Source organism: Mastigoproctus giganteus, chromosome 10 (assembly GCF_048544385.1).
Source record: "Mastigoproctus giganteus isolate SK-2022 chromosome 10, ASM4854438v1, whole genome shotgun sequence".
Classification (NCBI taxonomy): Eukaryota; Metazoa; Arthropoda; class Arachnida; order Uropygi; family Thelyphonidae; genus Mastigoproctus; species Mastigoproctus giganteus.
Window position 1 is genome coordinate 67,943,672 of NC_143584.1, and position 26,112 is coordinate 67,969,783.

Below are 26,112 nucleotides of genomic sequence, written 5' to 3' on the forward strand. Positions count from 1 at the left end.
ACTTGTATCTATCATAGGCTTCTGTGCCATGTGTTAATTTGTAAGTATCCCATGCATTTTTCTTCTCTGCCATATGCCTCATTAGTTCATCTGACATCCATTTTGGCCTAAACCTTGAACAATATTTCTTAGTTGGTATGTAAAGCCTAGTAGCTTCCAAGATAAGTTCTTTGAATGCTTCCCATTTTGAATTTGCTCTTGGTAACATCATCAGTTGGTCCCACTGTACAGAATTTAAATACTGTCTCAGTCCATCGTAGTCGCCTTTACGGAAACAATAACCCTTCCCTTTTCCCCTAATGTTAGTTACCTCTTTGAGTAAATCCCACTTCAGCACTCTGTGATCACTGCCACGTAGTGGTTCCTTTATCTGCAGATTCTTAATGCATGAAGAATCACTGCTGATAATCAAATCAAGAGTATTACTCTCTCTAGTTGCCTCCCGAACATGCTGATGTAGAAAACAATCATCCAATAAATCCACAAAAGCCCTGCTAGTGTGTGAGTGACCAGCCCCCAAATTCCAGTCAATATCTGGGAAATTAAAATCTCCCATTATAAGACTCTCTGATTTACTGGCCCACTCTATTTCCCTGTACAGTTTCTTATTATACTCATCAGAGTCATTAGGCTTATAGCACACTCCTACTCTCAATTTTGATCTCCCAATGCTTATGTCACACCAAACTGACTCAACACTGCACTGTCCAGCGATGTCGACTGGCTTCACTTCCTTGGTTTTTATGTGTTTCTTAACTAATAGCATAACCCCTGCCCCCTTCCTATCCTGTCTATCCTTTCTGTAGACGTTGTACTCCCCAAATTGCAGTTCTACATCCCTTATATCTGTGTGACACCACGTCTCTGATATCCCAACAATATCTGCCTTTGATGTTTTGAGCAATACCTCAAATTCATCAAATTTATTTACTAAACTCCTAGCATTGGTGTACACGCAAGTATACCTGCACCTGTTTCTATTCTTAGCTACCCTAACACAACCCATGTGTTTACTTGTACCGCAATGGCTCCCAGCAGTCTCTGAAATATCATGCATCTTGTTTTTCAGGCTTCTGCTCATTCTAGTAGAAGCAGTGCAAGAATCTCTTTCACCTCTGCCAGTGGCTACTGTCAATCTATTGGTCTTTGTCTCCCCGCAAGCTTGCAGTTTTCCGACCCACCTATCACTGCCTCGATAGCATCAGCAAATATTCTTGCACCCATTCTATTTAAGTGTATCCCATCCCTGTAGAAGCAATCTCTCCTGTTAACAAGTACAGTCCAGGCTGAAAAAAATTCTACCCCTTGAGCCTTGCACAATCTTTCCAGGGCCGAATTGATCAACAAGGCTCTCATCATATACTCCCTCCTATCATGTCTGGGCAGAATTGCAGACACTTTCAAATTCAACCCTAATTCTCGGCTTTTGTTCAACAGTGACCTGTACTTGTTAAGTAATTCTGCCGGTCTCCTACTCTTAATATTATTAGTGCCAACGTGTACAACTATATCACCTTTTGTGCCCTTAAAAGATGATATTCGCTCTACAACGTGATCAACCTTTGCCCCTGGCAGACATACCCTGGTCCTGTTCCACCTATCCTTTTTACAAAGCATGTTCCCCGTTTCCCTGACAATAGAGTCACCAACAACTACTAGTTCCTTCGGGACAAGCGCATTCTGCCTTGGGGGTTGTCTCTGTGTGTCACGTGATGGCCAAGTGCAAGCTCTGGCGTTGATGTGGGCAGCTGAGAGCTTGATGGGCCCCTCAATTTAGTTTCTTCGAGGGCATCCACCCTGTCCTTCAAGCTCTCATATAGGCCCACAAGAACGCTGAGTTGTTGCCTGATATCGATACACTCCTTGCATCACGCACACACAAAGACATCCCCCATGGCAGTATCATGTCCCGTACCCGATTGCTCTGCAAACATCAAGCAAACAGTGCATTTTATAAGGCTGTGAGTCAGAGGACAACTGCCCCCCTCAGTTCTGCTCTGAGCCACAGCACTTCCATTAGCTTGAGCCTTTTGCTTTGCTGCTCTGGTCTGAGTCATGATTCTATTAATTTATTAATTAATTATAATTAATTATGTTATGTTATTAATTATGTTAAATATAATTAATTATATTACGTTTGTAATCTAAGTCGTTATATGTATTTATTTAAAAGTACAATTTAACTGCTAACGAAGTTCAACTAACGCTATCTAGTACAGTATATAACTATCGTATCACAAAGGCGGGAAAGTTATGAACGGTGAATCTACGGACACTTAAGTATTAATTAACTTTCAAATCTCGCTGTCTCAATTCAGAATAAACTAACGATCCTTACTAGGTCTATAAGCTACTTACAGAAATAATTCGATGTAAAAAATATTCAATCAAGCGGCTAAATATGGCTAAAGAACTTCTCGTTCAGCGGAGTTGCAAACACGTGGATACCCTTACCGATACTTTTATGCAATTACAAGGCCGAGTAAAGAATAAATACACCAAATTAATCAGAAAATCACAAAATAATGTTATACTACTAAATTTAAATCAAAAGTTTTAGAAAAACAATAATTTAAAATCAATAAATAAGAAAAATCCACTTAGCGGCTTTGAACATGACCGTCTCCTAGTGGCCTCGTCAGCAGACTATATATCATTGATGAGACTCCACGATCTGCTCTGGCAGCCAATCTGCACTGCTCAGAGAACTTCATATCTGACTGCACAATTACTCCCAGGTATTTTTCATTCTCCACTTCCCTGAGTGTAGTACCACACAGTTGATACATTTCTCTTCAGTTACTGCTACCTATATGCAGTACTTTCCATTTGTCAATGTTAAACTTCAGTTGCCACTTCTCAGCCCATCTGCCTAACTTTTCTAGATCCTGTTGCAGTAGTATACTGTCTTTACTGTCAGTAACAACCCTGCCAAACTTTGTATCATCTGAAAACTTGGACATTAAGCCTGATATACCTTCATCGATATCATTGATAAATACACAAAACAACAATGGCCCCAGCACCGAGCTCTGGGGTTCAGTGCAGCACCGACTCCGCTAATAACATTAATCCATAAAGAGCAGTGTCCATTTATTACCACTCTGTCGTCTCCCATTCAACCATCCCTTTATCCATTGTAGCAACTTGCCCTTAATGCCATATTGCTCCAATTTGTACAGCAGTCACCCATGTGCAACACTATCAAAAGCTTTCCTGAAATCCAAGTATATGATATCAAAATTATTTTTTGCATCCAGTTCCTTTGTGACCACATCATAGTATCCAATTATTGCACGAAAGTGCAAATCTAATGAGCTTTTGCTTAGTAAAACAAAGGATAAAGCAGTCATGTCTATAAGGATGCTGGATGTAAGACTGAATTGGCAAAGCTATGGATATAATACAGAATTTGTGCCTACAACAAAGAAGTTGTTGATTTTAGTAAGGTCTGCAAGTGCTTATTTAAGGCATATAAAGAAAATAAGTGATAAGGAGAACCACAACAAAAAGAAGACAATGGAAGAATGGGAAAAGGCTTGAAGCAAATGCATTAGCATAGGCATATATGATGCAAGAAAGCAAACTTACACAGCATCAGCTAAAAAAAAAGAAAAGAAATTTCACCCATCCATTCGCTCTAAAAGTTTGTCCAGTTCTTCCTTAAATTTGTTTAAGCTATCAACTTTCACAATGACAGATGGAAGTTTGTTCCAGAAACCATCCACTGACTAAAGGCAAATTTCCACACATTTATTCCGCAACTGTCTTTCCTCAATTTAAATATATGCTCATCACAATCTGAGCAAGAAGAAGAATCCTATCAGCATTGAGCTTGATCAAATCATTCAAGGCCTTATACACCTTGATCAGATCACCTCACAGGTGCCTAGTCTCCAGATGCTGCAATTTATAGAACTTAAAACTTTCTTGGTATTAACCAGGTTTTATTGTAATATTAGATTAGTTATTCTCTCAATTAGGTTACTCTCAATTCAGCCTCTTCTTTTCCTATGCTATAGATATGACTAGAGTGCAGTAAATTTCTTGGTAAGAGAAACCCTTTGTTCCACTCACCAATTTCATTGCTGTTCTCTGTACTTGTTCCAGCAGCTCTACATCCTTTCTAAAATGCGGCCACCAGACCTGTAAGCAGTACTCAAGGTGTGGCCTGACCATCGCCTTTTCCAAAGGGATAATCACTCCTTATTTCTGCTAGCAAAATTCCTGTATATCATTGACAAGACCCCATGATCTGCTCTGGCAGACTGCCTGCCTGCACAGCTCAGAAAACTTTATAACTGACTGCACAAATATACACAGGTCTTTTTCATTCTCCACTATCCTGAGTGTAGTAACCACACAGTTGGTATGTTACTCTGGGTTTACTGCCACCCTTATGCAGTATTTTGCATTTGTCAATGTTAAACTTCAGTTGCCACCTCTGCCTGTCTGCCCAAATTTTCTAGATCCTGTTGCTGTAGCATACTGTAATTACTGTCGTTAATAACCCTGCCAGCCTTCATAATATTTCATCTGCAAACTTGGACATTAAGCCTGATTTACTTTCATCAATATCATTGATAAATATAGAAAACAACAATGGACCATGGGAGACTCTACTAATAACATTAGTCCATGAATGTCCATTGATTATCACTTTCTGTCTTCTCCCACTCATCCCTTTATCCACAGCAGCAACTTGCCCTTAATGCCATACTGCTCAAATTTGTACAGAAGTCTTTTATATGCAATATTACCAAAAGCTTTCCTGAAATAAAAGTATATGATATCAAAATTATTTTTTGCATCCAGCTCCTTTGTGACCACATCGTAGCATACAATGAAATTAGTCAGACAAGACTTCCCCTTAAAGAAAGGATACTACTCAGAAGTTTGAGGAAAGTCTGAAGATAACATGGCACATCGTGAATGTAAGGTTAACTGATAAACAGTTTGCACAAAAAGTTGGAGGTGCTGCATAAAAAGGATGTTCAGGTAGCTAAACTTACCCTGACAGCACTTCAAGGAATTTAGATCAGAGAAGATTCAAGAGTAAAGCAAAAGGAAATGAAGAATATTCAAGATTTTAACAAAAAGAAGCCATGTGTTATTACTAACTTTTCTCTAAAGATTTAAAGAAAAATTAATAATATTATCCTTTTAATTATTTTAGTGAAGATTTACAAAAATATAATTTAGAGCGTAATATTCATGTTGTTTTTCTTTGTAATATTATGCAATTTTGTTATCACAGTTTTGTAATTTTCAGAAAATGTTTTGCATTAATTTTGAAATGCCTTGTATTAGTTCTATATTATTTACTGTCTAAATCAAAATGTAGTGATGAGGTGAAAGCATCAGACAGGTAATACGATGAGGAAATAATTATAAAATGATGTAAGAAGCCATAATAATCCTTAATAAAATTAAATTTATTTTTGTGGATAATACGATTTTTTCATTATACTTTTGATTATTTATAGTTACCTTTAGAAGAGCTTTAGTTAGTAACTATTTCAAGTTTCTAAGGTTTATAAGGTTACATAAGGATATAGCTTGGTATATTATGGTGAAATCACCATACCGGTAAGTTCACTGTCTTCATCCTCATCATATTATCCACCTTATAGCCATCTGATGCTTTTGTCTTGTAGTGGGAGAGAGGGAGGGTTTATTCTCCTGCCTGTGCAGGACTTTTTACTTTTGATATTAACTACCAACTTCAACCTCCTTGGTGAGTTCTTTGAGAGATTAGTTTTAGCATACACAAATCCTAACTATTCACAATATACAATAATACTCAAAATATATATTTACTCTTTCACTTTTTATTATGCTAATTGCTGTTTTGGCTTTTGCTTCATCTTTGCATCCCATAATTATTTCACACCCATGATAAGCCAGAGATCTAGCAGTTTCAAAACCTAAGAGATAAAACATATACACTTATTATTCACTGGACTTCGGCATGCTATATAAATTTAAGACATTTATTAGCAGAAAACCTACCTTACAAAATACTCATTCTTAATAACAAGAAACAGTTATCAGTTTGATAAACCATCATTCTCTAGTAAAAAACACATCTGTTTTTGGTACACAAACTTTTTAGCACACACTAAATTTGATGGAAGGCTCTTTCTATCAAGGCTGCATTAATTAAAGAGATATACTTTGGTGCAAACATAAACTGTAAACTATGTTACCCAGTGAACAGAGAATTTTTTGCCATTTCAGAAATAGCTTCAATGCAAGGAGGTGCCATAGTTTCCAGACCATACATCTAGCCAAGGTTTAGAAGGAAATTTTAGGAAACTTGTAAAAATAATTAATAGATTAATCTTAAGACAATGTTCATTTTTAAAGTAATTATAGTAGAAATTGTGGTCAGTGCCTACTTTAAATGGTTTGTTAATTAAATTTTTTTTTTTATGAAAACCTCAAACATGAGTTATTAGTACCAATAGTACTTAGTACTGTGCGTGGGTTGGAGGTTGCAAAGATGAAAGAAGATATTTGCTGACATTACATTTGAACTCATTTTTTAAAGAGGGCAATTATCAGGAAATATGTATGAGGGAAGGTTGTTCCAGAAAACGGAAGTTGAATGAATAAATGAGGAAGAAGAAAAGTTGGTTCTGTGAGTTGGAAGTTGGACAGTAAAAGGATGTTGAGTAGTGATGGCACATGTTCAGACTACTTTGAAAGACAGAACAGGAATTATAGAAGCAATTCTGAAGAGCAATGCCCATGGAAGTATCTATGGAAAAGGCATGCAGCAGAAACAGAACATCTAAGAGACAGAGCGTGGAGAGACTCTGTTAGAGATGAGTCATTAATTAATCTAACTGCCCTCTTCTGAATGGAATCTAGAAGCATGAGATAGGTTTTTGTGCCCTACCATGGAATATTGTTCCCCCAGATGTGGGAACAATATTCCATGGTAGGGCACATTTGCGATTTGTACAAGAGTGAGCAGCTGTCTGGAAGAAGAGTAACGTTGAGAGCAAAACAACAAACCCAGTTTTCTAGATGCATAGGAAGCAATATGTGCTTATGCCAAGAGAGATTAGAAGTCAGGGTAATCACCAATAGAGATATAACATCTTTTCTAGAAATCCGAGTGTCATTAAAGCATAGGAGCAGAAGAATCCTTTTTGCAAGATGAAAGACAGGACTGAGTTTTAGAAGGATTGAAATTAACTAAGTTATCTTTGCCCCACTGAAGAGTTATCTGGAGATCAGCATTTAAGGAACTGGTAGGAGATATTCGAGAGAAGTTGAAGCTGTTTGAGAAGGGCAAGGTTTCTCAAACTGGAAAGTGGAATGCAATGTGGTATCATCGCCAGAAATCCTATGGATAGGATTTCTGGTCATTAATATACAAGAGGAAAAGAGTGTGAGAAAGAACAAATCTTGGCAAATACCAACATTAATGGAGAAGTTAGAAGAGAGTGAGTCATTTACCATCACCAGCAGTGAGTGGTCAGAGAGAAAACTGGATCATCATCATCAGCCATTTTCAATCCACTGCAGGATGAAGGCCTCTCCAGCAACTTTCCAGTTCCTTCTGTTTTGAGCACTGGCCATCCATTTACTACTCAAAAACTCATGAATTTCATCTATCCATCTCCGCCTTTGTCTTCCAGGTTTTCTTCTAGCTCCTCTTGGGTACCATCCTGTTATTTTCTTAGTCCATCTGTCATCATGTCTTCGAGCTATGTGTCCTGCCCAAGACCATTTTAGTTCTTTAGTTTTGATAAGAATGTCCTTTACTTGAGTTTGCTGTCTAATCCATGTGTTTCTCTTCTTATCTAACAGTCTGATTCCCAATATAATTCATTCCATTCTTCGCTGTGTAGTTCTTAGCTTCTCTTCCATTCTTTTGGTGAGTGCCCAAGTTTCACTTCCTTAAGTCATGGTGGGGAGTATACATTGATTCATTATTTTACGTTTCAGACAAACTGGGATATTGCTCTTCAGTATGTGACTATATTTCCTGAATGCTATCCATCCAAAATTTATTCTTCTCTTGACTTCCAGCCATTTATCATTATTACAGCTAATAACTTGTCCCAGATAAGTATATGACTCCACCTTTTCAATTACTGCTCCTTCAATCATTATTTCCCTTTCCGTGGCATGCTTGTTCATCATTACTTTTGTTTTAGCCATATTCATCTTTAGTCCAAAATCCTTACTAACTGTGCATAACTGATTAAGATTTTCCTCTAATTCTTTGGGATCGTGGCTTCTGACCACAATGTCATCTGCAAATCGTAAATGGTTTAGGTACTCTCCGTTCGCATTGCCTCCTTTCTGCGACCAGTCTAATCTTCTGAAAGCTTCCTCAAGCGCAGCAGTAAACAGCTTTGGAGATATTGTGTCAACTTGTCGAACTCCTTTCTCGATTTTAAATTTCCTACTGTCTTTGTCTAGTCTAATAAAGGATGTAGCACTCTCATATATTTTCTTCAAAATCATAATATATGGAGTATCTATGCCTTGTCTTTCCAGTGCCCAAAACATTGCCTTATGCTGTATGGAGTCAAATGCCTTTTCATAATCCACAAATGCCAAGCATAATGGTGTTTTATATTCATTTGCTTTCTCCATTAGCTGTGATATTACGTGAAGGTGATCCATAGTTGAGAATCCTGTCCTAAAGCCAGCTTGCTCTTTCGATTGATTCTCATCAAGTATTCTTTCTAATCTGTTAGTAATGACCCTTGTGAACAACTTGTAGATATGGGATAACAAGCTAATTGGTCTATAATTTCCAATTTCTGATTTATCTCCTTTCTTATGCAGCAAAACTATGATTGCATTATTCCACTGCTTAGGCATCACACCTTTTCTAATGCACTTTGTGAAGAGCCTTGCCAGTTTTTGTGTTATGTCTCTTCCTCCCAATTTTAACAACTCTACAGTAACTTCATCTTCCCCCGGGGCTTTCCGATTCTTCATTTTCTTCAATGCATGTTCTACCTCATCAGGAAGAATATCGGGTATGTCGTATGTGTTGCTACTTTGCAATCCATGTTCCCCACTGCTGGTATCATTCCCTCGCTCCTTGTATAATTCTCTATAGTAGTCTTCTGCTATTTGAATTATGCCTTCTCTGCTGTTTATAAGTACACCATCGCTATTCTTCAGTTTCAGTATCATTTGTCTTTCTATATTACTGCTCATGGCTGCTGATTTAAATCCTTTGTTTTCCCTTAATGCTTGTTCTACTTTTCTTGTGTTAAATCTTCTTATGTCCTCTCTGAGTCTCTTTCTAATGGCTTTGCATAACTCAGTATACTCAATTTTCTCCCTGTCAGTGTTTTTCTTGCTCTTCATTTGTCATCTTTGGTTCATCATGACAAGTGTTTCTTGACTAATTTTTTCTTCTTTGGATTTCTGTTTCCCTATAGGTTTCTTGGGCTTTATCACTTTCAGAAAGTTGTAATATTCCTCGTCGATATCTTGGTCCTGAGCAGTCTGCAGAAGCTCAAACTTGTTCTTAAGTTCCAGTACATACTGCTTTTTCTCCTCCTCTGTTATTTCAAAGACCTTTGTATTATTTACTCGAGTCAGTTTTTTCCTTTCCTTCCCTACATCTATATCAAGTGTACATCTTACCATTCTGTGATCACTTCCAACATTTACCTTATTCAGGACGGTAACATCATTTACAATATATCTTCTGTTAGTGAGGATGAAGTCGATTTCATTAGTTGTTAATCCATTTGGACTCTTCCATGTCCAGTTTCTGTTCACCCTTTTCTTGAAAAAAGTGTTCATTACTGACAGTCCTTGAGATTCCGCAAATTCCACAAGTCTTTCACCTCTTTTATTTCTTTCACCAATTCCAAAATTTCCTATAGTTCCTCTTTCTGCGCTGTTTTGCCTTTTTCCAACCTTAGCATTGAAGTCCCCCATAATAATAGTGTAGTGGGTTTTCTGCTCATCTAGAAGACTCTCAATTTCAGTGTATATTTCTCCAACCTCTTCATCATCATGGCTCGATGTTGGTGCATAAATCATTATAATCTTTAGCTTGTACCTCTTATAAATCTTGAATATTAGTCTTGACAGCCTTGGTGATGTACTTTTGAATTCCAAAATGTTGTTTTTAAAATCTTTATGGACCAGAAACCCAACTCCACCTTCACTCCTTTCACTGTTTCCATTGGTGTACAGCAGATCTCCACTTGATAAACTTATAAGTGATTCATTTCTTCTTCTTGTTTCAGCCAAACCGATGATATTCCAATTCACATTTTCTAATTCCTTTTCCAGCTCTAATATCCTGTCTTCACCGATGAGTGATCGTACGTTATAACAGGCCAAGTTCAATTTCCGTGCATGGCAGCCTGGTCGTACCCAGAGATTCTTAGCACCCTCTGCTTCCACTCTGATCCTCTCGCTGCCGTAAGATGGAGAGTGAAAGCTGCTGGGGACTGAGGGCCATTTGTATTGTTGTGCTCTCATTGCTGGAGGGTTTGGTCTTTTCCTCTTCACACTGACCAGGCGTCACTCTACACGTTCGTTGCCACCTAAGTGACGTAACAGGGCTTACCATCGAGAAGGTGTGCATGAGTGGATTTTAGGGAGGCAGGCCAACCGGACTTCTCCTAAATCTTCTGTAATAGAGAGATATTGGATCCATCAGTGTTTTAGGCTGAGTGTCTGATAACACACAGGAAAACTGTTCCCCTCTAAGCCCCAGAAAACTGGATACCCAATTACAAAAAACAGTTGGCAAATGATATGATAGAAGCATATTTAGAAGGCCTTTATGACACACGCAATCAAAAGCCTTTGAAATGTCAAGAGCAACTTCTTGAGTTTCACCAAACTTTTCCATTGAACTTGTCCATAAATGGGTAACATAAACCAGAATATCACCAGTGGATCGACACTGACGGAATCCATACTGGCGATCGTTCATCAGATGGAAAGTTTCTAGATAGTTTATGAGTTGGAGGTTAATTGATTTCTCCATTACTTTAGAAAGAGTACAAGTAATTGTAATGAGATTATTGAATGGAAGGGATTTGTCACCCTTTCTAGGTGACAAATGGAAGGGATTTGTCAAATTTCAAATTTGACAAATTTCAAATTTGTCAAATTTCATATTTCCAAGCAGAAGGAAAAACACCTTTGGAATAAGAAAGTGAAAAAGGTGATACAGAAGAGGGGTAAGTTCAGGAGCACAGTTTTTGAGAACAAATGGAGAAATACCAACAGGAGCTGCAGCTTTCTTAGTATCAAGATTGTTCAAAAACATTCTGACATCCTTTTGACAGAAGACCACAGGAGGCATTGAATGAAGTGTACAGGGAATGGTGGGAAGTGGTTTACCAACATCATTAATACGCAAGTTGGAAGAAAAATTGGATGCTAGCAGGTGAACTTTATCCTTGGCTGAAGTGGTAATATAACTGCCTAGTTTTGTCAGAGGTGAAGAAGGCATTGGTGGAAACAGAGATGGGTCAAAGCTGCGGTCAATAGCTTTGGAAAGAGAACAGAATGCTCAGCTACCATTTGGTCAAGAAGCAAATTTTCTACTTTTAGCTTGTTCAAAATCTAGTTTGGACTGATTAATAACTGCTTTACAACTGTTGCATGGTGTATTGTTAATTTGGTGTTTTTTAATTGAGATGTCCAGTGGCTGCAACTGGATAAAGCATCCTGGAATTATAGTTAACTACATGTTTAATTCAGCAACTATCCTTTTTTGTTAACTCTATTACATGTGGTAAGAACTGGCCTCAAAGGAGTTAGCCTTTTCAGAAAGCATTGGTGGACAAGGATAAAATACTTGCTTAGGAAAAAATATAATTTCTCCAGCAACAGCCAAAGATAAAAACATCATTGTATGAACCTAGTACAGTACTTCCCTGCTAACTTTTAGAAATAAAAAATCAGAATACTTTTAATAGAAATTTGGCTTTAGTGAGAATGTTCCAGAATTCCTAGACTTTTCTTCCAACTGCAGCTGGTACTTACTTGACAACTGTTAGAAATCAAAAATCAGAATATTTTTAATAGAAATCTGGCTTTAGTCCCCCAGTCCCAAATCATCGGTAAAGATTTTGGCTTAGCATTGAACTGATATCTGATGCTCAGATGAACCCAACAGAAATGGAGAGCCATAAATACAGAGCTGTTTGGTAGCTGATCACTGGTTGTTGCTGAAGTAGGTTGGTTCACAGGAGAAGCATCTGTGTCCCCAAAGCCAGAGAAAATTTGTATAGTCTGAAAATATTCTTGTCATGAAAGAAAAAAAAAAAAAATTCCTTTGCCTGAAAACCATTAGCCATAACTGTTCAGAAAGAAACTGGATACACATTTGCAAAAAAAAATTCAGCAATCCATAAGATGAGTGTTTATGAATGTCAAGAGCAACCGCTTGAGTTTCGCCAAACTTTTTTTCATAACATAAGGACCAGGGTATGTCTGCAGGGGCAAAGGATGATGACGGTGTAGAGCGGATATCATCTTTTAAGGGCACAAAAGGTGATATTGTTGTACACGTTGGCACAAATGATATTAAGAGTAGGAGATTGGCGGAATTACTTAACAAGTACAGGTCAATGTTGAAAAAAAAAACAGTGAATTAGGGTTGAATTTGAAAGTGTCTGCAATTCTGCCCAGACACGATAGGAGGGATTATATGATGAGAGCCTTGTAGATCAATTCGGCCCTGGAAAGATTGTGCAAGGCTCAAGGAGAAGAATTGTTTTCAGCCTGGTCTGTACTAGTTAACAGGAGAGACTGCTTCTACAGGGATGGGATACACTTAAATAGAAAGGGTGCAAGAATATTTGCTTATGCTATCAAGGCAGTGTTAGGTGGGTCAGAAAACTGCTAACTTGGGAGGGGGATACAAGGACTAATAGATTAACAGTAGCCACTGGCAGAGGTGAAAGTGATTCATGCACTGCTTCTATTGGAATCAGCAGCAGCCTGGAAAACAAAATGCAGGGTATTTCAGAGACTGCTGGGAGTCATTGCGGTACAAGTAAACACATGGGTTGTGTTAGGGTAGCTAAGAATAGGAACAGGTGCATATATACTTGCGTATACACCAAAGCCAGGAGTTTGGTAAATAAATTTGATGAATTTGAGGTATTGCTCAAAACATCAAAGGCAGATATTGTTCGGACATCAGAGACGTGGTGTCACACAGGTATAAGGAATGCAGAACAAAATTTGGGAGTACAATGTGTACAGGAAGGATAGACAGGATAGGAAGAGAGGAGGGGTTAAGCTATCAGTTAAGAAATAAAATCCAAGGAAGTGAAGCCAGTCGACATCGCTGGACAGTGCAGTGTCGAGTCAGTTTGGTGTGACATAAGTATTGGGAGATCAAAATTGAGAGTAGGAGTGCGTTATAGGCATAATGACTCTGATGAGTATAATAAGGAACTGTACAGAGAAATAGAGTGGGCCAGTAAATCACAGAGTCTTATAATGGGGAATTTTAATTTCCCAGATATTGACTGGAATTTGTGGGTTGGTCACTCACACACTAGCAGGGCTTTTGTGGATTTATTGGATGATTGTTTTCTACATCAGCATGTTCGGGAGGCAACTAGAGGGAATAATACTCTTGATCTGATTATCAGTAGTGATTCTTCATGCATTAAGAATCTGCAGATAAAGGAACCACTAGGTGGCAGTGATCACAGTGTTCTAAAGTGGGATTTACTCAAAGAGATAACTACCATCATGGGTAAAGGAAAGGGTTTTTGCTTTCGTAAAGGCAACTATGATGAATTGAGACAGTATTTAAATTCTGTACAGTGGGACCAACTGATGATGTTACCAACAGCAAATTCAAAATGGGAAGCATTCAAAGAACTTATCTTGGAAGCTACTAGGCTTTACATACCAACAAAGAAATATTCTTCACGGTTTAGGCCTAAATGGATGTCAGATGAACTAATGAGACATATGGCAGAGAACAAAAATGCATGGGATACATATAAATTAATGGGTGATATGGAAGCCTATGATTGATATAAGCTGGTCTGTAACCAAGTCACAAAGGAGATCAGGCAAGAAAAGGCAGATTATGAGAAATCATTGTGACCCCATGCAAAGAAAAACAACAAAGAGTTCTTTACCTATGTAAACTCTAGAAGGAAAGGGATGAACCAGATTGGTCCACTGGATATTGATGGTTTAACTATTGATGATCCTGTCAGGTGGCTAACAAACTAAATGAGTATTTTGCAACTACATTCACACATGAGGAGTTATTCAGGGAGGGGAATGCCAGAAGTGAGTTAAACTCTGGCAGTAAGCTAGATGATTTTGTAATAACTGAGAGGAAAGTGGAGGAGAAATTGTTGAAGATAAACATAAAAAAGGCACCCGGGGTGGATGGGATCTATTTAGTTATATAAAAGGAGGCAGCAAAGGAAGTAAGCAAACCCTTAGCCATAATTACGAGAGCTTCTTTGAAATCAGGGGACATACCATAGACTAGAGATGTGCAAATGTGACCCCAATTCACAAAGGAGGATCAAAGACTGACACAAGTAATTATAGACCTGTGAGTTTAACTTCTGTTCAACGAAAATTAATGGAGGCACTGGTTAAAGAAGCACTGCAGGATCATCTAGACAAGACTTCGGTTATAGCTCGGACACAGCATGGTTTTGTTAAAGGAAAGTCTTGCCTGACCAATTTGATTGGATACTATGATGTGATCACAAAAGAACTGGATGCAGGGAATAACTTTGATATCATATATTTGGATCTTAGAAAGGCTTTTGATACTGTTGCACATGGAAGACTGCTGAACAAACTGGAGCAGTGTGGCAATTGAGGCAAATTGCTGCTATGGATAAAGGGATGGTTGTGAGTGAGAGAGAGAGAGAGAGAGAGAGAGAGCGAGAGAGCGAGAGAGAGAGAGAGAGAGAGAGAGAGAGGGGGGGGGTAATCAAAGGACACTGTTTTTCATGGATTAATGTAATTAGTGGAGTCCGTCAGGGTTCAGTGTTCGGCCCATTGTTGTTCCTTGTATTTATAAATGATACTGATGATGGTATATCAAGCTTAATGTCCAAGTTTGCAGATAATACGAAAGTTGGTAGGCTTGTTAAGGACACTAATGACAGTTCACTGCTGCAACAGGATCTAGAAAAGTTGAGTAGATGGGCTGAGAGGTGGCAAATGAAGTTTAACATTGACAAATGTAAAGTACTACATATGGGAAGCAGTAAGTAACTCCAGGGTAACATATCAACTCTGTGGTACTACACTCAAAGTGGCAGAGAACGAAAAGGACCAGTGGGTAATTGTGCAGGCAGATATGAAGTTTTCTAAGCAGTGCAGACGGTCTGCAAGAGTAGATCATGGTGTCTTGTCAATGATATACAGGAATTTTTCTACCAGGGATAAGGAGGTTATTATCCCCTTGTATAAGGCAATGGTCAGGCCACACCTTGAGTACTGTTTACAGGTCTGGAGGTCTCATTTTAAGAAGGATGTATAGCTGTTGGAATGAGTGCAGAGAAGGGCAACAAGATTAGTGAATGGAACAAAGGGTTGCTCTTACGAAGAAAGGCAATTTTGCAAATTATGGTGTCTGGAGACTATGCACCTGCGAAGTGATCTAATTGAGGTGTATAAAGTCTTGAATAGTTTGAGCATACTCAATGCTGATGGGATTCTTCCTCTTGCTCAAAATAATTACCTGGGAAGGCAGAAATTCAAATTGAGGAAAGACAGTTGTAGGATAGATGTGTGGAAGTTTGCCTTTGGCCAGCGGGTAGTTGGTTGGTGGAACAGACTTCCATCCTTTGTTGTGGAAGTTGATAGCCTAAATAAATTTAAGGCTGAGCTGAACAGGTATTTTGAACGGACGGCAGGGTGAAATGGGAGCGTTTTTTGGGTTTTTTTTGGCTGATGTTGCATAAGCTTGCTTTCCTGCACCATATGCTTCTACTAATGCTAATGAGCCAATAAAGAGGAATAATTAATGAAAAATAAAAGATTTCTTGTTGACAAAAATAATTTCATTGATTTGATCTGAAAAAATATTGGGACAATAAAATTTAAAACAGTAGTTCACTCCAAGAAAAGAGGAACAGGAAACATGCAGACACCCTATTTTCCACACTAGTAATGATGAAAATTGCAAGGCTGACAATGGGAATGGGGCACACATTCCGCTGAAAAAGAAATCACCAGCAAGTTGTGATCATTGCTACCTAGATGGCAACTAACATTAATCTTTCATTGATGTATACTTTGAAAAAGAAATAGAAATAGAAATTTGTGTATTTTAATTATTTGAAAGAAGGATGTTCTGTTGTTACAGAAATAGAAATTATACAAATAGCTGTTATAAAAATCTTATAGAAATGGAGCAAAAAAGATAGTACAAAATATTTGGCTGTTTTATTGAATTTGTTAAAAATGAATTCAATACACTCAATACAAACATTTAAACAGCTTGACATTTCAAGAATCAATGTTTTGAGTCATCAGTCCTACAAAGTATGTTAAAAATAGTAGCCCAAGTTAGAAATTAATTACATTATGATATAATTAAGTTACTAAATCATAGAATTACTCTTGTGGGAAGAAGAGGAAAGGTGGGAATGAAAAAAAGATAACCTACATTCTAGCACTAACTGTAAAAAAAATGGAGGGTTGGAATGAAGAACTTTCAGCATGCACCAAAACTGGAGATGTGCAAATGTGTCTCCAATTTACAAAGGACATGAATAATTACAGATCATGGCCAGCGGAACATGGTAAGCAGGGCAATAGGGGCACCAACACTGAGGGTGCTGAAATTCAAAATTTTTATTATATTTTATTTTCATTATATTTCATAAAAGTATCTCAGTTAAAGTCAGTAAATAATGACTTTACTCTCAATACAGAAACAAACTATTATTGAATTGTATTCACATAGCACTGTATTCACAGCTTAGGCGTGTACATAAATTGTAACATATGTTGATATGTATATGCTCTGCACTACAATAGACGCCATCGACCACATGTGCTGTGCAAGTACTGTATATGGGTTCTCAACACTGACTTGTAACCGTAACTGTGCCTGTGTTTTTCAATTTCTGTAGTGTTGACAAAGTGAATTCTTTTGCTCTTGGTAAGTACCTCCTACTATTAAATAATATAATAATCTTTTAAATTAATTTGGTTACTATAAATTACGGGCTTGGAATCTGGATATTGGTGACATAAGACAATACAATATAATGGCACAAATATGTAGCGTGCAGAACATGGACTGCAAAAAATGATTTTAAACAAAATATATCATGCCTTCTTTGTTTTGTACTTGAGCTGCCCTGGCCACAGCCTCAATTTAGTCGTCAATGATGCAGCTAAAGTAAACACTGAAACAATCAGTTTCTTTGGAACTGCACAAGAAATATACAAATTTTTTTGCAGGATCAGCAAAATGCTGGAACTACTCAAGAAACCTATTTCTTTGTTGACACTGAAGCCCGTTGCAGATAACTAATGGGAAAGCTGCACTGATGATCTGTGACCTTTAAGGCAACAAACTGGAGAAAAATATGATTCCCTATATGAAATTTATTGTAATGAAATGATGTCTAAAGAAACATGATGTGATGAAAAAAATGTATGCACTAAGCTAAAGGATTTCAAATTTTTGTGTTCGCTAACATATTAATCATATCAATCCCACAAGTGAAATGCTTATCAATCATATCAATCCCACAAGTGAAATTCTTCAAAATATTAGTGCAAACATGGATGTTTGTACTAATATTTTGTTAACGATGTTTGTTAACAATTACATCCACAAAAAATGTACAAACTTTTATTTTGAATTATCGTTCTGGTACCAGCTACGAGAAACTTCAAAAAGAAGCAAAACAACTTTGTGAAGATCTTGATGCTATACCAAACTTCTAAACTGTCAAACAAGTTAGCTGAAGAAAAAAATGTAAGCAGTTTGAGAAGAGAATGAGGAAAAATCATTGCAATTGCCGGAAGATAAATTTCGAGTGAATTTCTTCAACACCATTTTAGATGTTACGATGTCTTCCCCAAATGAAAGATTCAAAGAACTAAAACTACACAATGAACAGTTTGAGTTTTTGTATGATTTAAATAAACCCAATGATTCTGATCACGAAAAACTTCAACAGAATTGTAACTATTTGCAAATACATTTAACAGATGTAAATAACAAAAACATAATGGAACTGAGTTATTCAACAAAATATGTGCATTCAGGGATCTTTCTAAATTAGATTTAGATAAATTTAAAAATCCCTATGAAACATTAAAATTAATTTGAACAAATAAATTCTTTTCTTTGACAATAGCCATAAGAATTTTATTAACAATTCCAGTGAGTGTCGCAAGCAGGGAAAGATCATTTTCTAGATTAAAACTTATTAAAAACTATTTAAAATCATGCATGTCAAATGACAAGCTTGTCAATCTGGCAATGATACCTATAGAACACGATATTTTTTAACAATTACATGTATCTGAACTTGTACATGATTGTGTCAATATTAAAGCACATAAAATGAGAATGTAATTGATATAAATAAAATTATATAAAAAATGTATTTTCATTTCCATTTATTCAAAATTGAAGTATTCATTACAACCCTAAAGGGTACCAAATACATTTCTGCCTAGGGGCAGAAAAAACCCTAACGCAGGCTCTGTTACAGACCCATTAGCTTGACTACTGTGTGAGGGAAAATAATGGAGTCAATGGTTAAAGAAGTAATGCAGGAACATTTGGACAGCATTGTAGCTATATTGCAGTCAGAGCATGTATTTAGTAAATGGGGTAATCTTGCCTGACCAATTTTATTGGATACTATGATGCAGTAACAAAGAAACCAAATGCACAAAATAATTTTTATACCATATATTATTATTATTATTAGCTATATAATGCAAGGAAGCGCGAGGCTTATGCTGCACCAGCCAATAAAAAATTTCAGAGTTACCCTGAGAGAGAGAGAGAGAAGTAGAAAGGAATCACCAAGAAAGAGAGGAATGATGATATCCAGCTCAGGACCCTGGGTGTGCCAAGCCCATACTCACCAGATGTGAGCCCCCGGGGTTTTCAGGAAAGCTTTCGATATTAGTGCACAAAAGACTGCTGTACAAATTGGAACAGTTTGGCCTTAAGGGCAGGTTGCTGCTTTGGACAAAGGTATGGTTGATTGGGAATAGACAGAGAGTGGCTATCCACAGACACTGCTCATCGTGGACTAGTCGGGGGATAGCATTAGCATTAGTAGAGGCATATGATGCAAAAAAGCAAGCTTATGCAGCATCAGCCAAAAAAACAAAAAAAAACAAACAAAAAAACCTCCAATTTCACCCCTCCATTCTTTCGAAATACCTGTCCAGCTGAGCCTTAAATTTATTTAGGCTATCAACTTCCACAACATTCCGCAGGCTAAAGGCAAATTTCCACACATCTATCCTACATTTGTCTTTCCTCAATTTGAATTTATGCCCTCTCCGGTGATTATTTTGAGCAAGAGGAAGAATCCCATCAGCATTGAGCATGCTCAAACTATTCAAGGCTTTATACACCTCTATCAGATCACCTCACCGGTGCCTAGTCTCCAGACACTGTAATTTGCAAAACTTAAGCCTTTCTTCATAAGAGCAACCCTTTGTTCCATTCACTAATCTTGTTGCCCTTCTCTGTACTCGTTCCAGCAGCTCTACATCCTTCTTGAAATGAAGCCTCCAGGCCTGTATACAGTACTCAAGGTGTGGTCTGGCCATTACCATATATAAGGGAATAATCACCTCCTTATCCCTGCTACAAAAATTCCTGTATATCATTGACAAGACACCATGAGTTACTCTTGCAGCCCATCTGCACTGCTCAGAGCACTTCATATCTGCTTGCACAATTACCCCCCCGGTCCTTTTTAATTCTCTACCACTGTCAGTACAGGTGACCCCTGCTTAAGGCTGATAATTCGTTCCGGAAAAACAGAGCGCTAAGTGAATCCGTGCTTAGCGAGCTCCGCATTCCCATAAGGTAACATATGTATTTGTAAGTTGCGGTCGGTGCCACAGGATATTTCCTAATCAATAATAAACAGTAGTGAAAAGATGCACGAATGTAGGTCAAAATATTTAATATTCAAATATTTGTACATATACAATATTCTGCATTACGTACGTATATAATTATGTGGTAACTACTGTATCAAAATTAAACTTAAAATTCCAATTAAAATCATGAAAAATGTGTCGATTTTGGGTTGAACTTTGGCCCTCTTCTAAATAAACTAAAAGCGGTATTAATTTTAAATCCCCCTCAGCGTTACCACCCAACAGTAAAGTCACCTGATCCTTCGCAGCTTTGAAACCTGGCATGTTTTTTTGCTTCTTTTAATATGAAACTTCTTTTAGGCATTCGTTTCCACAAAAGTCCTGCTTCATCTATGTTATAAACTTGTTGAGAAGTATAACACACAATACCCCTCTTCAATAATTTTAACAAGTTCTTTTTTGAAAGTTTCGGCTCCTTGATCTGCACTTGCGGCTTCTCCCTAGATTTAAATCTATTCTACCAGCCCTTACCAGTTTTAAATGATTCCACATTTTTTTTTTTAGGTGAGTTTTCTTCAGATCATCATATTGGTAATCTCTCACTCTCTCTCTCTTTTTTTTTTTTTTTATAACATTTAACTTAACTGAATTCTGCATTTGGACATTATCTTCAATAAAATTAATTAAAAGTATTTTCCATTTCAATCCTAATAGCCGACCTAGCCCTAGTTGCTTGCAGTGGAACAGCTATCTTTCCCACTGCTAAAATTAATTCTTTATTTTTTTATAATTGTTCTTACAGTTAAACTTGCAAGTCCTAAATTGTGGCATACATCCGCTTGTCGCTGACAGGAATCGATTCGCTTCAAAACGTCTAATTTAATTTTCAAATTCACTCTTTTTCTTACATTTATAGTCTTCGTACTGCGCCCAGACATTGCTTTTTCATTCTTATCGGCCATTATTAACTCTTCAAAAATGTAACTGCATTGGTTGCATTAATTATGATACAATGTTCAAGTAAACTGTCCGATACGCACAATGAATGTCTAATACTGCACTGAGTGATGACTAGACTTCGGATAAATGCATATAACACAAATATTTCAAGCAATATACTTGATCATTTTTTTAAATGTTGAACTCGGAACTACGTAACAAGTGACTGTACTGCAATTAAATTAGCATTCAAGAAAATTTCACTGAGCATAGGAAAATTTCTTAAGTCGGCGTGGGAAACGTTTTAATGCTGTTTTGCTATCTTTCCCACTGCTAAAATTAATTCTTTATTTTTTTATAATTGTTCTTACAGTTAAACTTGCAAGTCCTAAATTGTGGCATACATCCGCTTGTCGCTGACAGGAATCGACTGGCTTCAAAACGTCTAATTTAATTTTCAAATTCACTCTTTTTCTTACATTTATAGTCTTCGTTTTCAGAATATTCATTTTCAAGCTATCGACTCCATCAAATGAAACGATTTCGTTAAATACCCCAAAAATGCAATCTGTAAAAGAACGTTATAGTGATCTGTGACTGTGTTATAGTCAGATACGGGTTATAACACAAGAACAGCGTTATAGCGAATCAGTGTAAAGCGAACCGCGTTATAACGGGGACCTGCTGTATAGTACCACAGAGCTGATAACGTTGCTCTGGGGTTACTGTTTCCCATATGTAGTACTTTACATTTGTCAATGTTAAACTTCATTTGCCACCTCTCAGCCCATCTGCTCAACCTATCCAGATCCTGTTGCAGCAGCATAGCGTGAGTAGTGTGCTTAACAACCCTGCCAACCTTTGTATCATCTGCAAACTTGGACATTAATCTTGATATACCATCATCAATATTATTCATAAATACAGAAAACAACAATGGACCCAACACTGAACCCTGTTGTTGTTGTTATTATTTGGTTTTTAGGAGCATTAGCAACTAAGGCCATATTGCTCCGGGAATATGCGGTGGTCATTCCCTGACCTTTCCGCATCCTCCGTATTTGGTGGTTATGGGCTCAAACCCTGGTCTAATCAAGAAGAATATGCTATGCACTGCTGCTCCTTCCCACCTGGCTACGGAGGCACCACTGAACCCTGAGGAATTCCACTAATAACATTAGTCCATGATGAGCAGTGTCCATTGATTATCATTCTCTGTGTTCTCCCCCTCAACCATACCTTTATCCATAGCAGCAATTTGCCTCCAATTTGTGCAACAGTCTCCCATGTGCAACATTATCAAAAGCCTTTCTAAGATCCAAATATATAATATCAAGGTTATTCCCTGCATCCAGTTCTTTTGTGACTGCATCATAGTATCCAATCATATTGGTCATCAAGACTTTCCCTTGACAAAACCATGCTGTGTCCGAGCTATAACCGAAGTCTTGTCTACATGATCCTGCAGTGCTTCTTTAACCAGTGCCTCCATTAATTTTCCTGGAACAGAAGTTAAACTCACAGGTCTATAATTACTTGTGTCAGCCTTTGATCCTCCTTTGTGAATTGGGGTCACATTTGTACATCTCCAGTCTATGGGTATCTCCCCTGAGTCCAAAGAAGCTCTCATAATTATGGCTAAGGGTTTGCTTACTTCCTTTGCTGCCTCCTTTAATATAACTGGATAGATCCCATCCACCCTGGGTGCCTTTTTTATGTTTATCCTCAACAATTTCTCCTCCCCTTTCCTCTCAGTTATTACAAAATCATCTAGCTCACAGCCCAAGTTTACTTCACCTCTGGCATTCCCCTTCCTGAATAACTCCTCATGTGTGAATGTAGATGCAAAATACTCGTTTAGTTTGTTAGCCACCTGAGCAGGATCCTCAACTGTTGAACCATCAATATCCAGTGGACCAATCTGATTCATCCCTTTCCTTCTAGAGTAAAGAACTCTTTTCTGTTTTTCTTTGCATCCTTTGCCAAGGATTTCTCATAATTTGCCTTTGCCTGCCTAATCTCCTTTGTGACTTGGTTACAGACCAACTTATATCTATCTTAGGCTTCCATGTCACCCATTAATTTATATGTATCCCGTGCATTTTTCTTCTCTGCCATATGTCTCATTAGTTCATCTGACATCCATTTAGGCCTAAACCTTGAACAATATTTCTTAGTTGGTATGTAAAGCCTAGTAGCTTCCAAGATAAGTTCTTTGAATGCTTCCCATTTTGAATTTGCTGTTGGTAACATCATCAGTTGGTCCCACTGTACAGAATTTAAATACTGTCTCAGTTCATCATAGTTGCCTTTATGAAAGCAAAAACCCTTTCCTTTACCCATGATGGTAGTTACCTCTTTGAGTAAATCCCACTTTAGAACACTGTGATCACTGCCACCTAGTGGTTCCTTTATCTGCAGATTCTTAATGCATGAAGAATCACTACTGATAATCAGATCAAGAGTATTACTCCCTCTAGTTGCCTCCCAAACATGCTGATGTAGAAAACAATCATCCAATAAATACACAAAAGCCTTACTAGTGTGTGAGTGACCAACCCACAAATTCCAGTCAATATCTGGGAAATTCAAATTCCCCATTATAAGACTTTCTGATTTACTGGCCCACACTATTTCCCTGTACAGTTTCTTATTACATTCATCAGAGTATAATTATAGCACACTCCTACTCTCAATTTTGATCTCCCAATGCTTATGTCACACCAAACTGACTCGACACTGCACTGTCCAGCGATGTCGACTGGCTTCACTTCCTTGGGTTTTGTGTGTTTCTTAACTAATAGCATAACCCCTACTCCCTTCCTTTCCTGTCTATCCTTTTTGTACATATTGTACTCCCCAAATTCCAGTTCTGCATTCCTTATATCTGTGTGACACCACATCTCTGATATCCCAACAATATCTGCCTTTGATGTTTTGAGCAATACCTCAAATTCATCATATTTATTTATCAAACTCCTAGCATTGGTGTACACGCAAGTATACATGCAACTGTTCCTATTCTTAGCTACTCTAACACAACCCATGTGTTTACTTGTACCGCAATGACTCCCAGCAGTCTCTGAAATATCCTGCATCTTGTTTTCCAGGTTGCTGGTCATTCAAATAGAAGCAGTGCAAGAATCACTTTTACCTCTGCCAGTGGCTACTGTTAATCTATTAGTCCTTGTATTCACCCCCCCCCAAGCTATCAGTTTTAAGGGTTTAATGTCAAACAACATTAACTACAAAAACATTTTGTAGTAAAGTAGTAAACAAAGAAAAAAAAGTCTTTTGACATTTTCCTGGTTTACTGGAAATGTGCTTATAGCCCAAGCTAACTTGTAAAGTACTAGAGAGATACAGCTGTGTGACATGATATGCATTGTTATTTGTATAAAGTAAAACTAAAGTTATCTCAAAACCAAAATGCAATTTTGTAGTTAATGTTGTTTAACACTAAACTCTTGTCTCCACCAATAACATTATTGGTGGAGACGAGACCCCCACTGTTGTTTTATGTATTTATTAGTGATACTGATGAAGGTATATCAGGCTTACATATTTAAGTTTGTAGACAATGCAAAGTCTACAAATAGGATGGTTAATGGCAGTAATCGAGGTATACTACTACTACAACAAGATCTAGAAAAATTAGGCAGATGGGCTGAGAAATAGCAATTGCAGTTTATACAAATACAAGGTGCTGCATATCGGTAGAAATAATCTCAGGTTAATGTACCAGTGGAACTGAGCACAGTGGAAAATGAAAAAGACCTGGGATAATTGTGCAGTCTGATATGAAGTTCTCTGAGAAGTTTAGATAGGCTGTCAGGTCAGCTCATGGAGTTTTGTCAATGATATACAGGAATTTTGCTAGCAGGGAGAAGGAGATGATTATCCCATTGTATAAGTAAATGGTTAGGCAACGTCTTGAGTACTGCATACAGGTCTAGAAGACTCATTTTAGGAGTAGTAGTGGCATGTGATGCAAGAAAGCATGTGTATGAGCTTATGCAGCATCAGCCAAAAAAAAAAAAAAAAAAAAATCATACCATTCCCTCCAAATGCCTGTCCAGTTCCTCCTAGTCTGCTGATGAGGCTACTAGTGACGGTCGTGTTCAAAGCCGCTAAGTGGAGTTTTCTTATTTATTGATTTGAAATTATTGTTTTTCTAAAACTTTTGATCTAAATTTAGTAGTATAACATTATTTTGTGATTTTCTGATTAATTTGGTGTATTTATTCTCTACTCGGCCTTGTAATTGCATAAAAGTATCGGTAAGGGTTTCCACGTGTTCGTAACTACCGCTACCGTTCGTAATTTTCCCGCCTTTGTGATACGATAGTTATATACCGTACTAGATAGCGTTAGTTGAACTTTGTTAGCAGTTGAATTGTACGTTTAAATAAATACATATAACGACTTAGATTACAAATGTAATATAATTAATTATATTTAACATAATTAATAACATAATTAATTATAATTAATTAATAAATTAATAGAATCATGACTCAGACCAGAGCAGCAAAGCAAAAGGCTCAAGCTAATGGAAGTGCTGTGGCTCAGAGCAGAACTGAGGGGGGGCAGTTGTCCTCTGACTCACAGCCTTATAAAATGCACTGTTTGCTTGATGTTTGCAGAGCAATCGGGTACGGGACATGATACTGCCAAGGGGGATGTCTTTGTGTGTGCGCGATGCAAGGAGTGTATCGATATCAGGCAACAACTCGGCGTTCTTGTGGGCCTATATGAGAGCTTGAAGGACAGGGTGGATGCCTTCGAAGAAACTAAATTGAGGGCCCATCAAGCTCTCGGCTGCCCACATCAACGCCAGAGCTTGCACTTGGGCATCGCGTGACACAGAGACAACCCCCAATGCAGAATGCGCTGGTCACGAAGGAACTAGTAGTTGTTGGTGACTCTATTGTCAGGGAAACGGGGAACATGCTTTGTAAAAAAGATAGGTGGAACAGGACCAGGGTATGTCTGTCAGGGGCAAAGGTTGATGACGTTGTAGAGCGAATATCATCTTTTAAGGGCACAAAAGGTGATATAGTTGTACACGTTGGCACTAATAATATTAAGAGTAGGAGACCGGCAGAA

General features: G+C 37.6%; 1 protein-coding gene across 1 annotated transcript in view; it reads right to left on the reverse strand.

The window, feature by feature from the left end:
- Nucleotides 1–26,112, reverse strand: part of Wwox (WW domain-containing oxidoreductase) — a 190,983-nt gene that overhangs the window by 73,971 nt on the left and 90,900 nt on the right. The window contains exon 5 of the mRNA XM_090384097.1: nucleotides 5,821–5,927. Within this exon, the coding sequence (XP_090240223.1) occupies nucleotides 5,821–5,927 (107 nt within the window). The remainder of the gene's footprint in view (nucleotides 1–5,820; nucleotides 5,928–26,112) is intronic.